Source organism: Myodes glareolus, chromosome 2 (assembly GCF_982192425.1).
Source record: "Myodes glareolus chromosome 2, mMyoGla1.1, whole genome shotgun sequence".
NCBI classification, from domain to species: Eukaryota; Metazoa; Chordata; class Mammalia; order Rodentia; family Cricetidae; genus Myodes; species Myodes glareolus.
In genome coordinates this window covers 78,129,946-78,147,385 of record NC_142027.1, presented here as the reverse complement: position 1 = coordinate 78,147,385, position 17,440 = coordinate 78,129,946, and the positions used below count along the sequence as shown (strand labels likewise).

The 17,440-nt window shown below is 44.7% G+C and overlaps 2 protein-coding genes and 1 long non-coding RNA gene across 7 annotated transcripts in view; all 3 read right to left on the bottom strand.

Moving 5' to 3' along the window:
• Positions 1-338: 338 nt before the first annotated feature.
• On the bottom strand, positions 339-6,897 carry Crygs (crystallin gamma S). Of its 2 annotated transcripts, XM_085685359.2 has the most exons (3): positions 6,095-6,897; positions 1,308-1,550; positions 339-717 (listed from the first exon to the last, which is right to left on the bottom strand). In XM_085685359.2, the coding sequence occupies exons 1-3, from the start codon at positions 6,188-6,190 to the stop codon at positions 445-447; spliced, it is 612 nt and encodes a 203-aa protein (XP_085541485.1). In that variant the 5' UTR covers positions 6,191-6,897; the 3' UTR covers positions 339-444. The 2 variants fall into 2 exon arrangements, 1 of the variants encoding a protein (XP_085541485.1); XR_015000533.2 differs by lacking the exons at positions 339-717; positions 6,095-6,897 and adding an exon at positions 1,675-3,482 and having other exon boundaries at positions 1,412-1,550.
• A 910-nt stretch (positions 6,898-7,807) lies between these two features.
• Positions 7,808-17,440, bottom strand: part of Tbccd1 (TBCC domain containing 1) — a 49,319-nt gene continuing 39,686 nt past the window's right edge. For all 4 annotated transcript variants that reach the window (XM_085685355.2, XM_085685357.2, XM_085685358.2 and 1 more), the window contains exons 4-8: positions 16,366-16,732; positions 13,788-13,974; positions 13,177-13,674; positions 11,286-11,434; positions 7,808-8,551 (exon numbers count right to left, since the gene is read on the bottom strand). In XM_085685355.2, the coding sequence (XP_085541481.2) occupies positions 11,305-11,434; positions 13,177-13,674; positions 13,788-13,974; positions 16,366-16,732 (1,182 nt within the window). In that variant the 3' untranslated portion in view covers positions 7,808-8,551; positions 11,286-11,304. The remainder of the gene's footprint in view (positions 8,552-11,285; positions 11,435-13,176; positions 13,675-13,787; positions 13,975-16,365; positions 16,733-17,440) is intronic.
• Positions 15,263-16,353, bottom strand: LOC148123010 (uncharacterized). Its single transcript, XR_015736747.1, has 2 exons — positions 15,932-16,353; positions 15,263-15,868 (listed from the first exon to the last, which is right to left on the bottom strand). It is a non-coding gene; the product is annotated as an uncharacterized LOC148123010 (long non-coding RNA).

Here is a 17,440-nt window from a genome sequence, read left to right as displayed (position 1 = left end):
CTGCATGGCGAGCGTGTTCCATTTGGAATCTCTTCTGACGTGTAAATTCGCTTACTTGTGTAGACAGAGCACTACGCTTATCGAGTGGGTTGGGAAGAAACAGATCGTTAGTATAGGCACTCTGTACATGGCAGCTCTGATATTTTGTTGAATTAATGCAAAACACAAGCAGAAAGAGCCATTCCGTGTGAGTGTGATTTCCCAGCCTTCAGTGCACTTTTATCTGGTTTTGCACAAAGGTCTAGACTAGCTATCTGACAGATGAACTGTTCTGTGTAACTGCCCACTGTGTGGGGTTCTAGATGGTTGGTCCCGAAACACAATTAAAAGGCACTATAGTCAGCAGTGGGATGCATTCCAATTCTTTTATTTATGATGCCTATTTGGACACGAGCCAGCCAGCCTGCAGCCCTCAGGGAGGACTCTGTGACCCCGTTCATGCCGTCACTCTGTGATGCGGCGGAGTGACTGGACGGCAGGAGAGGTTGCACCCCAATCGATGGGCTTCCGGTATTCCTTCTTGTCCAGAAGATACTGCCTGCCACGGTAGTTGGGTAGCTCATAGAAAATCCAGGTGCCTTCTAGAACCTTACAGGAGTGGACCTCTCGCATCCGAAACTGCTCCATGGTGGAAGGGCAGTCTTCTGTGGTTTCATGCATCTGGCCATTGAAGTCGCCCTTTTCAAAGAGCTGAATCTTATACTGACCTCCACTTGCCTGAGGAACAGCAACAAAAAGAAATAAACAGCCATTATTAAAGAAATCATTAGCACTTCAGGAACTCAGAGGGCAGCATGGTTCACAGCCTATCACCCTGAAGGCAGGGTCCTCAGATCTGTCTCTACTATAAAAGGCTGATTTTATTAAGAAAAGTATAAGTTTTATAAATATATATGAGGTAGAAAGAGAGTCATAGAACAATTAGTATTTAGTCCACACATGATCTGATTTCAGCCAAAAAGGTTGGGAAGTGATGTCATTTAAAACCTAACTACCCGCGAAGAAGTAGAAAGACTTAGGAAAAGGTGTGTGGGACAAGTGGGCTCAGCAGTTGAAGAGTGCTTGCTGCTTTTCCAAAAGACCTGGGTTCAGTTCCCCAAATCTACACCAGGCTGCTCATATCTACCGGCAACTCGGGCTCCAGGGGACCCAACGCCCTCTTTTGGTCTCTGAAGGCACCTGTACGCAAATGTGTGTGTGTGTGTGTGTGTGTGTGTGTGTGTGTTGTGTGCACTCCTAAAAATAAAACCTTAAAAAAGAGAGAAAAGATGTGGGGTTGTGACCACACAGCAAGCTCCCCGACTCACCAAGTGAATAGCTCTGCAAGAGCCCAGGCGGTCGTTGAGGCCCATCCAGCGCTGGTACTCAGGATACTCACCCTGAGGCAGGATGTACATGTGCCCAGCGAAGTTGGGCCTCTCATACACAGCCCACGTGCCTCCTTCCACTCGGATGGAGTTGCAGCGACTTAGGTAGGAGTAGAAGTCGGCACAGTCACACTCGCAGTCATAGTGGCGGCCTTGAAAATGTTTGTCTTCGTAGAAACTGATCTGAAGCACAGAGCAAGCAGAGAGCTGAGGAACTGGGCGACTTTGCACAAGGTGAAAGCTCACGCTCACATTGGGACGGCATTCCCTTCTACTGTGAAGAAAAACACACACACTTCTACTTTACCTCACATTTGGCTTCTGGCAATTCCGTCAACAAATGGGATCAGGACTTTCTTAAAATGGGGCGCAATAAAAGGATGTTCTAGTAAAAGCCAGTAGTCGCCGACCGAACTGCGTATTTAAGTTCCTGCAGCCTTCTACTCAGACTGGAAGTGCTGATGCTGGTACAACGAAGACCTCAGAGTTTTGATGCTCGAAATAGGGGACACCGGACAGGAACTCTGGGAGTTCATCTATCGCTTCTAAATATTACCGTGAAACCCCAAAATAGACACCCCCTAGCCCTTGTTGCACAGTAATTCCACATTCAGAAAAATTGCTGGGTTGTAAGGAAACCGAGAGTTGCGGTTGAAGTGGTTCATTTCTTGGCATTGTGCCGCCACCTTGTGGTTGATTTGATTTATTGGCCTAACAGAAAAGCGTTGTCAATAAAGGAGCAGAGGCGGGGCGTCTTGGCCTCTTTGAGTAAAGGGTGAGTAGTTTTCTAAAAGCAAAGGAGAGGGGACAAGGCCTGTCCAAAGAAAGGAAATACGTGAAGAGCACATCCGTCATGGGAACTAGTGCACAGTGAGTGTAGTAGACCGACCTGGAGTTCGTTCCCTGGGTGCCCGGAAAGACCAAGATCGAGGAGACGCGGGCAGCTGCAACAGCAAAGCACTCTAGGGTCAGATCTTGGCGACTCGTTAGATGGAGAGAAAGGACGTCTGCAAAGAGCACGGGATCCTTTCTCTTTCACCTTGTGTGACTCTTCCCCAGGTGACACGCCCCGAGCTGTTCTATTCTGCCTTAATCTTTCCTGTCCCAAGTCTCTCGCCTCTATTTCCTGTTCCCTATTTTTTTCTTTCTCATAAAAAAAAACCAAACAAACAAACAGAAAAACATGTGTTTCATTTCCTCCTGTACAAATTTGTTTTTCGTCTCCCTCTCTCATTTGAGCATAGCAGATTTAGAGATATATGGTACCTGTGCACAGATGAGAGGAAAAATTCCAGCACAGCTTACTAGCTATGTGACTTTGAACTGTGTACCAACCCTTCCTTCAGGGGTCAGGGTAAAAGTGTGTCCTACAGAGAGGTGGTCTAAGGGTAAAATGAAAATAATGGTAATCAAGTATAAAGTTTAATACTTGACTCAAAATCGCTCCTGGGGCCCCACCCCTGCCTGAGAAGCTATAGGCTATCAAAGGTTGCTGGGAGAGCGAATCACAAACCTCGATGGTATAGACACCCTAAGCCAGTTGTTCTCAGTCTTCCTAATGCTGTGACTTCAATACAGTTCATGCTGGGGTGACCCCCAACCATAAAATTATTTTTGCTGCTACTTCGTAACTGTAATTTTGCTACTGTTATGAATTGTAATGTAAATGTCCAATATCCAATCCACAATGGGGTTGCGGACCCACAGGTTGAGAAGCACTTCTCTAAGCTGTCCTGTTCAAATAGCCCACACCCGTGTTCAACCTAGCAACCCTAATTAAACACAATGGGATACACGCTCACACACACACACACAACAGTGCACATGGAACTAGCGAGGGGGTTACAGAGAAGAGATTTGATGGGAGTGGAAGGGAAATAGGGGGAATAATGGGAGGTGAATATGAGTAAAGTATCTTATACACATGTGCAAAACTATAAAGAACATTTTAAAAACTGTTTAAAATGCAACTGCTCAGTCTGTATGTTACGTGTGTGTGTTTAGGGCTGGCCATTTGGTAACCAATTAGTGTGCTCTTCCCTGGGGTAGACTATTTCCCCCACTCTTAGGCATTCCTTAGTCTCCTGTAGTTCTTTGTGTTAGGTTGAAGTTTCATGAGCTTTCACCCTTGTACCTTTTCCCTCCCTCCCTTCCTTCCTTCCTTCCTTCCTTCCTTCCTTCCTTCCTTCCTTCCTTCCTTCCTTCCTTCCTTCCTTCCTTTCTTGTTTGTTTTCCAAGACAGGGTTTCTCTGTAGCTTTGGAGCCTGTCCTGGCACTAGCTCTTGTAGACCAGGCTGGCCTCGAACTCACAGAGATTCACCTGTCTCTGCCTCCTGAGTGCTGGGATTAAAGGTGTGTGCCACCAACACCGAACTCACCCTTGTACCTTAACAAGTCCATTATTGTCATCCTTGTGCAGGTTAGGCAACCAAAGATCAATGTTTAAAAAGACAGTAAGTTGTTTTTGTTGTTATGGACAAAGAGATGACTTCCAAAGATCATTAGCTCTTCAAGGCTGGTTATAAGCCCGTGGGCTGTGCTGCAAACCTCCTGCTGCTGCTTATGTGGACCATTTTCTTTTCCTTCCATCTTCCTATCCCACGTGACTTAACACATCAGCATTTACACTCCAACACCTCAGCAGTACTGACCCTGCATCCTGGAGTCTTATTGTGACCTATGATGAGATCTTCAGGAAAATCGAGTGACTTCTCCAAGAACGGACAGGTTCTACATGTCAGGTTCTTCATATGCTGAATTTACTTTTGAGCCATGACTTACTGAAAATGATTCCATGGGAGCTATGCTACGGGAAGTAAGGTTTGAGGATTTTAATTCATTGGCTGTCACATTGACAGTCCTCTGTATATTTGCCTTGCAGCAGTATCTGAGAAGTACATACATGCAGAGCCAGCATGTTGTGGGCCCTCCCAGACCAGCCAGTCACCCCGTGTTGACTCATGTGCGTTCGTCTTCCATGGAGCTCCGGCCCCAGCTCTGTTCAGTGGATGAAGGTGTGTGAAGTCTGCCCACTCTATTGCTAATGGAGAGATGTGTGGCCTTTGGACATAAACTTGTAGAGAAGAGTCAAACCGTGCTGGTTTTCCTAGAAATTACTATAAAATTCCTGTCACGTTTGAGTTTATTTTTGAAAAATTAGCCTACCAATCTAAGCAGGAAAAAAAATCTGGCCTATCTCTGAGGTTAACGAAAACATGCTTAATAAGATCTGTTGCTCATGTTGAGTCAGTGTGCCTGAGACAGTGAGAAAGGACGGGCAGTGAGAAAGGACAGGTGCTTATTTACATGATGTTGATGCACTGGCTTCCCTCAAGGCTCTTCAGATTCTTCAGTGGGCCCTAAGTGGAAGTGGTGTGTTTTACACTAGACAGTCCTTCTCCCCAACATCTGGATGGCTGTTAGTTCTATTTGTCAATGAGGAAAAAGAGCACCAGGCACTAGCTAGCCAATCATAGAACAAGTTAACAGGAACGGACAACGTGCACTGGTAAGCACGCTTCTTGTTAGTCTCAGTCTAAAGATGAGGAGGACACTGTGATATCAATTTAGGAGTTTCTCCACTATACTTGGGTCGAACTTTAAAAAGTGTCCCTGTCTCAATAACAATGACAAAAACAAAAACAAAAAAACCCAAACCAAAGCAAAAACTGAAGGGGCTGCTCTAGAGGCGGGGGGGGGGGGGGAAGAGAGAGAGAGAGAGAGAGAGAGAGAGAGAGAGAGAGAGAGAACAGAGAGAGTAAGCAAAGAAAAATAATCAGATAACTAGATGCATCATATGACATTAACATGCCGTAACATGTCTGGGGTCACCTGGAGAAACCAAATATGGTCAGAATATGGGGTATTAGATTTAGGAAGAATCTTGGGGGTATGTTTATTCAAGGTGAAAAATGCACACACCAAAACAAAACAAAACAAAAACACCCCAACTTTGTTTTTAGGAGCTGCATATCTAAATACCCGAGTCAACAACACAGTGAAGTTAGGTACTCATCAAAGGGCAAATACAGCCGAACATTAGCAATTGGGGTATCAGTGAAAGACAAGTATTTACACATTTTTCTTATTCTTTCAAGATTAGTAAGTCTGAAAGTTTTCAAAGCAAGGAGTTGGAGGAGGGAGGGATCAGGCACCACACACCGACTCCACCCTTCAGCCTCACTGATTACTACAAAAGTTAACAGAGAATCCCTTCCTTCCTTCCCAAAGCCTTGTCTGAGCGGTCACCTCCAGACAAGCAGTTGGGTCAAACGTTGGTGAGGACTCTGCCCAGAAACAAAACCAACTGCTTAAGATTAATTGATTCATACTGCCAGATTAAGTTCACAGGACTGGCCTTTTGGTAATAGTTGAGGCTAAATTAGACATTACAGAATGTTGAGTACATTTCTATTACAGTCTTCATCATGGCCTATTCCTGGTATTTAAATCGTCCGTTGCTGGAAGGTAGCCCTCATGATGGTTTCGCTATTGCTTACCCATACAGTACTTAGCACAGCACCACCGCTAAAGGTGAATCTTTAATGTGTTAGGTGATTCCGCTAGACTAGAAAGCAAGCCGTTCTCCATCTCCTCTTCCCATCCTTGTCCTTCAAGCACTAGTTTCTTCCCCTCTAGGCAGAAGCAAGAGCCTTTCTGCACGCTGCTTCCAGCGTGTCCTGAGATGAAGAGCCGTGAGCTAAGAAGTCTGTGCGGTGTTTACTCACCTTGGCTCCGGTTTTAGACATTGTAGGTGCAGAGGCGGATTCCACACCTACTGAAGGAAATGCAGGAGTAGCCCCGGAGCCGTGGCACAGGGACATTTATACCAGGCTGCTTTCAAGTCAAACATTTGCTTAGTCATGAGAATTGGATCCAAAATTTGAGTCAGTCGTTTACAGTCTATTGATGCTTGCTGGAGAAACAATGGGGATTATGAAATAAAGGCAGGCTTCGTTGCCCGTCTAATGCTCACCCAGCCCTGCTGCATTGTAGACGCTGCTGAATCAAGGAACCGAAATCCAGCCAAAGTTTTAAAAATTCAAAACAAGTTTTTCTCTGTGCAGCTTGTTTTTTCAGCCAATGGCATTCCTAATGTCTTTCTCTTCTTCAACAGAGAGCACACAGGAGAACCCAAAGACCACCCTCTACTTCAGGGTCAAAGTGAGGTTTCAAGGACAGACAAATTTGCACTTAGAAGTTATGAATGCTCTTGCCTTGGGTGGGCTGGGAGTCACTACAAAAAAAAAAAGGCTGGCAATCTAAAAACTTTTAAGATGGACTATATGTTAGATACGGCTCTTGAATTTGATGTTAATGATAGAGAACAGATGAGTCAATGTGGCAAAATGTTAACATTGGTATTCTAGTCAGAGAATAGATGGGGGTCAGTGTCCTGTTTTGTTTGTTTTTTTAAGAATCTTACTATGTTGTGTGCGTCTGGTAGGCTTGGAGTTCACTTTGTAGTTGAGGCTGGTTTCAAGGTCATGGCAATCCCTATTCCCAAGTTCCGGAATTACAGGCTTGCCACACCAAGGTCAGCTCACCTATTCTTGCAAATGTCACTCAAGTTTGAATTTTTTTGCAGACACAAATTAGAAAGAGCTATGGCTCGTAAGAGAGTGCCAACTTATATAGGGACAGAAAGCTGCCTTGAGACTCCAGAACTTTCCAAGCTAGATGCTCTCTCTGCCTTTACACTGGGATCTGCCTCTAACTTTAGGGATGGGATGAATATGTTTTACAAACTCAGAGAAACAACAAGCCAATCCTTCAATTTCCCCAGCCGAGCAGTCTTCCTCAGTCAATTTCACCTTTCTACCTTTCTACCGTAAGTGCCCCACAAATACCCTCATAAGTGGGACACCCATGAGAGCCGTTGATGTAAAAGGGGAAATGTGGGGCTGGCGAGGCTCGGCGGTCAGGACGCTCGCTGCTTTTGTAGAAGCCTGGACTTCAGTTCCCAGGAGGCACAGAGCACTCACCACTGCAGCTCTAGGGGACCTGACTCCAGGACCTGCACTCACATGTGCATACCCAGAGATACACACATATATACACATTCATACTAATAACAAACGTCTTTAAAGATGCGGCAAATGGGCCTTGACATGTGGATCACAAGAAGCGAATAGCGAAGCACAGAGTTATCTGCGCCCTCAATTCTGTGCACTTCCAAGTATTGGATAATGTGCAGAACCCACTAGTGCCACCCCAATGGCTCGACATTTGCTCAGTCTTTGTTTACTTGAATTTCATGTTAAAGTAAAAACTATCAAGGCTTCAAAGACTTAGCAAGCATTAAGAGAGCTAATTTTACTGGAGAGCCATAGGAGTGGCTCTCGGGGGTGGTAACTGTTAATTAAAGAACCCGTCAGTTACTATACTCATTTCACTCATGTCTTCAAGAACAGGGCTTCCCAGCCACATGCAAACTCAACTTTGGTACAGTAACAGAAGAACAACAAAAACCTTTTATTAAATTAAAAGTAAAACTTATCTTTTTAACAAACAGGAAAAATTACTTTTTAGAGTTTGTTTATTGAAATTCGAAGCAAAAAATAAAAAATTTTACAATTTTTATACGCATTTTATACTTTAAGGCCTAAAATACCATTTTATAAAACTATCTCTGCTATATTTATACATCAGCTAACCATACTGTCATTCTTTTTTAAAAAGGAGTAGAAATTTCCTTTTAAATAGTTACAAAGAACAAGACAACTCGTTTTGTTTTTTGAGACACAGGGTCCTCACCATGTAGACCAGGCTGGCCTAGAACTCACAGATCCACCTGACTCTGCCTCCTGAGTTCTTGGGATCAGGTACGTGCCACCACACCTGGCTAACTTCTTCTGCTAGGACAAAACCCTTTCATCATACAAACTAAAACATGAGATTAGCCTGTGAGCCTGTACTCAGTCACTTGGACACCAACATGTACATACATCTGCCTTGCCCAGTGCTCCATTTTGGCACAACATGCATGGGTCTTCTAACCTTCTACACGTAAAATGGTTTTATGAAAGTCAGAAGCTAAAATCCAAGCTAAGTACGTACAGAACAGGAACCAACAAAGGAGTTAAAAAGAGGGAAAAGGCCGAGGTCTCGCAGGCACAAGGCTGCCTTTTCAGTACAGTCTCCAATGGGCACCGTCCTCCGTTCTTCCTCACTTTTCCAGAGCCCTGCAGATCAGCAAAGAGAATTTAATTTATAAGTTAATTTTCATGTTCCATGCAATTATGAAAACTACTTTTCTTTATAAACTCATATAAATTAGAAGACCATGACAATTTATTATGATAAAATAAGCTTTGTATTCCTTTATGGTGTTAGTTACTTTATAACAGAAAGAAATTATAATGAACCCTAAACTGGTAGAGTGGAGATGAACAGAAGATTCAATCCCTACGCCTTACAGTTTCTGTTTCTTTGTACAATCTCCACATTTCCAACCCCAACCCTGAGGGTGTAAGAATGGGAAAGCACGTCATGCCCCTCTCATGTGCCATGTGGTAGCATGGGTGAGGGAAAGATGCCCTCCCTCCTCCCCTTGACCCTCTCCACTTGCAGCAAGTGGGGGACCTGACCCTACCCCCACCAGCAGGCCCAGTGCTTCACCTGGGACGAGGGTGAGGCAGCCCTGAGGGTGTGAGAGGGCAGAGCTGGTATTGCTATGAGATGTGATGGTGCGAGCGAGGGAAAGATGTCCTCCCCCATTGCCCCTAAAGCCTCCAGATGGTGGGGGAGCTGACCCTCCCCTTTACCAACTGCAACGTGGGAAAGTGGGCCCTGTACCAGAGCTGGGCAGCAGAGCGGAGCTGACCCTGCTTACAAGGTCATGGGTGAGCCACCCCAAGAACATAAATGCGAGAGGTCTGGTTCCACCCCTCATCTGCCATATGGTGGCATGGATGGGAAGAGATGCCCTTGAGGGCCCCACCACCCCTCTATGCCTGAGGCGATGGGAGAGCTGGCCCTAAGATCATAAGAGTGGGAGAGCTGCCCCTTCCCCTTACCAGCTGAAGCACTCGGGAGAACAGGCCCTGCACCTCACCTGGGCAGCACAATAGAGCCAACCTTGTCAAAGGTGTGGATGAGCCAGCCCCAAACTTGTGAGGATGGGAGAGCTGTCCCCACTACTCATCTGTCATGTGGCAGCATAGTTGGGGGAGAGATGTCCCCCTTACCCCTTGCCCCTCACCACCTGCAACAGATGAGGGAGCTGACCCTCCCCCTTACCAGCTGGAGCACTCGGAAAGTGGACCCTGCTCCCTGCTGGATAGCACAGTAGAGCTGACCCTGCTGGTGGAGTTTCAGGTGAGCTGGCCACGCCCCCCTCATCTCACCCACCTACCAGCTGCAGCACTCGGGAAGGTGGGCCCTGCACCTTGCCTGGGCAGCACAGCAGAGCTGATCCTATTAACAGGGGTACTGGTAAACTGGCACCAAGAATGTGAGCTTAGGAGACCTGTGCCCCAACTCTCATCTGACATATGGTGGTGTGGTAGAGTTGGCCCAGTATGACCAGAAGAGCTGTCCCTGTCCCTCACCAGTTGCAGCACTCGGGAGAGCAGCCCCTGCACCTCACCTGGACAATCCAGTAGGGCTGGCCCTGAAGGTCCAGGTGTGGGAGGGCCAACCCTGAGGGCCTGAAAGCAGCTCACTGCTGCAAGGGGTGAACTCCAATGCTGGAGAGCTCACCTTGGTGGGGAGAATGGGTGGCTGGCTGACCAACTCTGCCACTACCCAGGCCCAGAACCAGGGTATGAGCCCACCCCAATGTCCACCCCATCTGAGATCTGCTGGAGCACATGAAGGGACCGGTCCTGCAGACCCAAAGCTGCAGGATTTCCACAACACAGGGAAACAGAAGGATAATAAGAGGCATTCCAGGAGGGCCCAGCATCGAGAGTGTAGCAGAAGCCAGAGGCCTGGAACCAGGCCCATGACTCTAATGAACACGTGCAAGTGAAGACGAATGGACAAAAGGGTGAACTGTGTGACTCACTGGGCCACACTGCAGCTTCCATGACGAGATTTTTCCTGTTTTCTTTTTGTTTTTTTTTTTCTCTTAAATTTTATTTTGGGGGAGGTTGCAAAGGCAGAGGGCAGATGCAAAGGGATTGAGATACATGATGGGAAAGACACAAAGGAAAAATAAAAGGTTTAAAAAAACTTTAAAAATGCTGAAAAAGAGCATTTGGAGTAAGTAATTTTCAATAAGTTTATTTCTATCTATAATCTATGACTTTCTTCTAGTGTTCAGTAATAAAGTATTTATTTGGATTAATTAAACTAACCTATTAATAATGCTCTATGTGTGATTCTTAAAGACCTGTTTTACTAAATAGTTTGTGGGGATAGGGAAAAGATATATTAGAGAGGAGGAATAGAACTTAATGCCTGGGCTGGGAGAGAGAGCTCAGCCGCTAAGAGCATACACTGCTTTCCCAGAGGACCTGAGTTCAACCTCCAAAACCAACATCAGTCAGCTCACAACCACTTGTGACCACAGCCCCATGGGATCTGACACCTCTAACCTTCTCTGGGCACCTCACTCAACCACACATAGAGATACACACATACCTGTAATTTAAAAAAATTATTTAAAAACAAAAAGAAAAACATAATGTCATTAATGGAAAAATATTTTTTGCTGCTACAAAAATTGCAAAAACAAACAAACAAACAAACAAACAAACAAACTTGGCCATGATATTTGCCCAGATTTCTCTAGGTACCTCTTGAATAGTTTAGTTTTCTCATCAAAAAATATGTGGGTAAGTATCTCGACGTGGTGGGGAAGAAGAGAACACTGGCAAGGAGAGCATAATCTAATGCGCTGTCTCTTCTGTTTCGTATGCGATGGAAGATTTCGCAAGGGTTCCTTAAGTGCTCCGTGTTCTAAACGCCTACCAGTGGTTCCATGCGGGTCCTATCCAGGCACTTGTCTGGAGGCGGCTGTGTGTGGAACGAGGCTGTCCAGCTGTTGTCGATGTCCTGTATTAATCAACCATTCATAGAACTTGTTCTCCACAAGGACCTGGAACTGCTTCCTCTGCTCCCTAAAGTTGTGATTGAGAGCAAAAGCATTTGAGAAGACAAACCCCAACAGATCTACTCCCACAACACCACTGAAAGGCTATTTCTAGTTACCCTTCAGTTCTCACTGTTCAGAGCACAGTGACAGACAACATCTCAAGGTTTGTTTGCTGTCAGTCTTACTAAAGACAGTGTTCTGACTGAGGGGAATAAATGCATGAAGAAAGAGACTGGTCTACTGACCAGGCTGGCACACTGTGATTTCTGTGTAGGTGTCCCTGTCAACTGTACACCCTTGTAGGGAATATGGGGAGGAAGCAAGATAAATATATAGTACAAGGTTAGGGACTTAGAAGAAAACAACTTGTTGGACAACAGTGGAGCATCAGGTGACAATACAGTGTTACTGGGAGTGCTACTGTAGAAAGAGGTTGACAGAGGACGTCTCTCCAATATACACTTGAACAGAAGTCTACATGAGACAGTGGAGGAAGCAAAATGATTGTGTGGAATGGGCTACCAGACACAGAACAAGAAACGATAACGGCCCGAATGCGACAGCCTGATGTAGGCAGGAAAGAGAAGAGTGGCCCCACAGCTGGGACAGCCCGCACATCAGCCTGGCTGTGCTGTGTTTCTGCAGGGCACAAATCCACAGCGTCCACAGGACACCAAGAGCAGTCAGGCCTGATTGTCAAAATGTGACCTAACCTGACTCAATTCACTTAGCAAGTTTAAAGGCCACTGTATGGCACCCAGGATCCCACTTTAGCTTCTGCCTTTCAGACATCTGCTCTTCCAGTACTGCAGAGACACTCAAGACTAGCCCTTGCCACCATGCACACATCTCATTCTTAAGACCCATTACAAATTCTGCATCCTGATGTGCCTCCCGTACTGTTCACACTGGTGTCTTCTGACACTGCATGCCATGTCCCTGGCTTCTGGAGTTCAAAGACCAATATCCCTTGAATAAAAAATTGGGCATAACATAGTATCTACAGCTAGACCTGTTATCCTGGGAATGCAATTAAAAAATAAGCTATTTCAGTGCCCCTAAGTAGGATGAAACACAGTATTTTACACTGCAAATCTAGCCTTAAAAAAAACAAAAACCACTCTCCCACTTTAGCACAGACTAAGCAAAACTGACAAGAAATAGCAACAATCCATGGTCAGCCTTAGAAAGAAGCCATTCAAGAATGTGAGTTTAAGTCTTTGGTGTGGTGGGAACCATGAAAATCTCTATTTTTAAATAAGGTTCTTGGCGGAGTCTGGTGCCGAGTGCAGTGCAGTCAGGAAGCCACCAGAATAGTCCATGTGTTAGAGTAGCCAATAGCTAAGTCATTTAAGGCCGAATCACGTACCATCTTCTAGACAAGACTGCTTCAATTCATGTAAATCTTACCTCTGCCAAATAAACATAAGCTTATTTTTATTGTGAGGAGGAGTCTTATCATGCAGCTCCCATTAACTATGAATTTGTGATCCTCCTACCTCAAGCCTTTTAGGTGCTGGGATTACAGGATTGTGCCACAGAGCAATTTCAATGTCTTCAAGAAAGGGAGCCTAATACCTGAGTACTGGCTTGTTCCCGTCCTCCGGTAACACAGCACCTAGAATACTAAACTGGGGATTCAAGCCCCGAGAAAGGATGCACACATCATTTAATCAGTGTGGCTGACACTATAAAGTGTCCAGATTAACTTTTGTCTTCCCATCAAGTTTCACATGAACAGCAACACTGACTCCAGAAAACACTTACTTCGTCAGACGAGCCTCCTTCACAGTTTTCTGCCAGATCTGTATCTTCTCTTCCCTTTGAGCCAGTGCTTTCTGGTAGGCAGCGGGGAGACCCCCGGGTATCTCTGCTGTGTCCCCTTCCATCTCAAAGGGAATAATAAACACGTAGAACTCACACGGTGGCAGGAGCCGGAAGACGCTCGTGTCACTGCTTTCTCTGCACACAACCATTGGGTTATCCCAATAGTTGGGTACCGTCGCGAGGCCTGTCCTGGCCATGTGGTCCTCCAGCATTGGGTAATGGGTATGAAACGGGGCAAAAGTCGCTCTTTGGTTCCCAGAGAGAATAAGTGGGCGTGAAGGCGTCAGGACGTGAAAGGTGCAGCCTGCTGTGGAAGAGACGGACAGTCGGTGGCAAACAGCAATGACTTCCACGTTCTCACAGTCATGTAGGTGAAGCGCTGTCTCCACGGGGCCCAACACGAAGGTGCTATTTCTGCATTTTTCAATTGTCACAGACCTGAAACGTTTTTAAGCGAGTTAAATTCTTCTGAATTAATTACCTAGAATAAAATTCTGACTTAAAAAAAAAAAAAGTGAATCCTGCCCAAAAGAAAATATCAAAATGCTTACCGCAGCGGGGAGAGCAGATATATGAAAGACTCATTGCAGCGATGAACTCTGATGTGAGCTCCCACTAGAGTGTCTGAGCTCTTGGCCAGCGTCTGCTTGTAGACCTGGCTCATCACCACCATGCGGTGCAGCGGAGGGGCCACGTGAGTATTGCAAGCAATCTTTGCTCTTTTGGTCGTACCTTCCGCTATTTAAGGAAACACACAAATAATAAGAGAGTTGCAAAACAAACAAACAAAAACATTTTTTTAACCCATGCCTAAACTCAAATACATGCGAAGAAAATATAATATTTAAGAGTTAGGGGCTGGAGAGGTGGCTCAGAGGTGAAGAGCACTGACTGCTCTTCAGAGGTCCTGAGTTCAATCCCCAGCAACCACATGGTGGCTCACAGCCATCTACTATGAGATCTAATGCCCTTTTCTGGTGTTCGAGCAAAACATGCAGCCAGAATACTGTATACATTATAAATAAATAATTAAAAAGGAGTTAATGACAAAATACTGTTGATTGTTCTTTTCTGTATATATGCAATCTTTCAAAATTATTATGAAAAATATAAACGTATTGTTATGCCCTAGTTTCTGGTCCCCAAATGAATTCACAGAGCCAGATTTCTGATGCAAATTACATGAGAGTTTTTAATATTCAAACTTAAGTTTGGACCAACACCTTTCCAGAACCCCTGCATGGTGGGTGCAGAAAGTGTGGCAGGGAGCCCTGGGAGAGCAGAACTTTTAAAAGAGAAAACACTGTTACCAGGGGAGTTCATGTCCTGTCGTCTTGGGATTGGGTAAGGAGTGGATAGGGTCAGGTAGTTTCTGAAACCATCGGTCAGTTTGGGGTGTGAAAACATAACAAAGAGCCATAAATTACTGACAAGGTATCTTCAAGGACAGGATGCCTCCCAAGAACATCTGGACCTCATTAAATTTTATGGCCCTGCACTCTAGTTCCTTAATTGGCTATTTTCAGGGCGTCCATTCAAATTCTGCTATAACAGAACAATTCTGGAGCTGAGATTGGGCCCTGCTCTACACAGTCCCTTCTTTAAAACAGAGTTTGCAAAGTCAGGGCCTCACAGTCTAATACATTCAAGATTTCAGATAGAGCTAAGATGTACTCTCTTATTTACCTTTTAGGTTAAGTAATGTGCCTAAGTCCTAAACTACTGACAGATCCAAGCAGCTTTTCTTCCACAGCCTCACTGTGCCCTCCCAATTGTAATGGACTTCTCAAATTGCCATAACATCAGTTCTGCAGTCCTCTCAACTTACTAAAAGCAGCATTCCATAAATTCTACCTGAGTTCATGTTTTTACCCCAATTTCATTACTACTCAAGAGTACATCTTCCCCTCACAGGGTCCCTTCCAACACATCAGTCCAAAACTTGCTTCTCTGCCTGTACTTCCCACAAACTATGAAATCAACCTCTACTGGGCCAGTGTGGAAAGGATACACAAATATGATAAAATTATTTTTTAAAAGACTTAGCTTTTAATTGAACATATAGCATATACATGATACATGGTTGTGTAGAAAAATAGCAGTACAAAGTTTAAAAAATAGTTTGTTATCTTACCATCTCTGTTAGCATTTTAATATACTCTTTGTTGGCCTTGAACTCACAGAGATCTACTCCTGAGCGCTGGGATTAAAGGCATGTGCCATCATGCTGGGTTAATATATTTTTAAACATATATACGGAAGCTATTTGTTAGCCTATCTTTGAAATTCTGAGACTGTGGAACATAGCTTACTATTTTTTTCCCTCAACAACTTGGCCTGGCACCTAGCTCAGTAGCATAGACATCTGCAGACATGTTCTCCTGGTTCTTCTCAAGAGCCCACAACATTAGAACTTATCTCTTAGCCATGACGATGACCAGGGTAGACAATGACATAGCAAATGTCGGACTCTTGCTGTTGTTCACACGATTTCTATTTTAGAAATATATTCTGTGCCTGTGCCTATGCAGCTAAAAGACCCTCATCTCTATCAGCTCTGAAGTGATGTCTACTGGTTGGCCAAATTCTGCTGCTAAATAGAAAATCAAAAACACCTCAAGCAAATAAACACCTTTTATTTTTAAATAAAATAATTTATAATTTAAATAATTTATTTAATAGAAAATAAAAACACCTGGCAGCAAAGGGAAGAAAGAATCAATGGAGGACAAACTATAGTCATGTGAACTGTAATAAAAAGCCCAAGTCAACTCTGAGGGTCCTGTCTACCGTGCACGTCATACACAGAAGATGGGTCCGTTCTTATACTGGGCTATTTTTTATTTACTTACTTAAGGTTTTTTCCCTGTACTTTTATCTTATGTGTACAGGCGTTTGGCCTGCGTGTATGCTGTGTACCACATGCACGCAGTGTAGAGACAGGGTCTCACCATGGAGCCCCACTTGTAGCCTTGTGTTTGTAATTCTTCTGCCCTGTTTTCCAAATGCCAGATTACAGACATGTGCGACTGCACGGGCTAGCGGACATCTGATCATTAATACACCAGAGAACAGTAGGCTTCCTAGTTGGCCAATTTAATATTTGGTAAAATATATTATAAAAAATACCTTGGTGAGCCCAAGCCAATTTCTTCCCAGATTTGAGGCAAGCAGATGGACCAAATGGATTTGTAGTCAAAGAGGCTCTCAACCAGGCTTCCAGCTTATAGAGAGAGAACGTCTTGGAGACCTTTGAGAAGCCACTGTCTGCATGCAGCGGTTGCCACAGGGCAAGTTCATGAAGGGGGTACACCTTCCTGGTTCTGCTCATGGTGCCTTCGATGAGGAAGCTGAGTGCCAGGATGGCTTCTCGAGAGAGCACACTTTTGTGGGTTGAGTGGAAAGACGCACTAAGCTGTCCTGGGTCGAGAAGCAGCTCAAGGAGATCCGACAGACGGTCACAGATGAAAGCCTGGTGACTGTAGTCATTCCAATTCTAAAATAGACAAAGAAAATCCATAGCAGAATGAAGATATTCTGTAAGACAAAAGCTTTATATTTTAATTATACTGTGTTTACATGCCATCTCATTCTCTCAAAGAACATAGGTAGCTATGTAAAAGTGACCTTTGTGTATATTGTATTTGTAAAGTGACTCAAAAGCACTGTAGATTCAACACCCTTATCAAATATATATTGAGACCAGAACTGTTTTGAATTTTTTCAGATTTTGTAAAACTGACATTTTTTACCCGAGGATGAGACCAAATCATCACAGCTTACGCACACAGCCCAAAGGTAATTTCATACAACATTTTTAGTATGCGTGTTTGGTTGCCATCTGATTAAACATGAAAGAAAGTATGGGAGTCACTCACTCCAAAAAGCTCTGGGTCTCTTGGGTTTGCAGTCACAGCTTTATGGCACCTAGATTTAACAGAAATGCCACCTTGGGAAGAAGGTTTGAGTTGGTGAGCGCCCCTGCTCTTTGCCTCATCTATGTGAGACATATCTGTCTGGAACCTCTGGCTGGCCTGGACTGTGCTAGGTACGCAAACTGAGTAAGACAGCTCTATCCTCAAGGAGCTCAGGAGCCCATGGTGAGAAGACAACAGAGATACAGCAGACATCCGCGTAAGAGCCGCTACAGAGATCTGTAAGGCGTTCTACAAGCTCAGAGAACTCCCTCACCAGAGGGGAAACA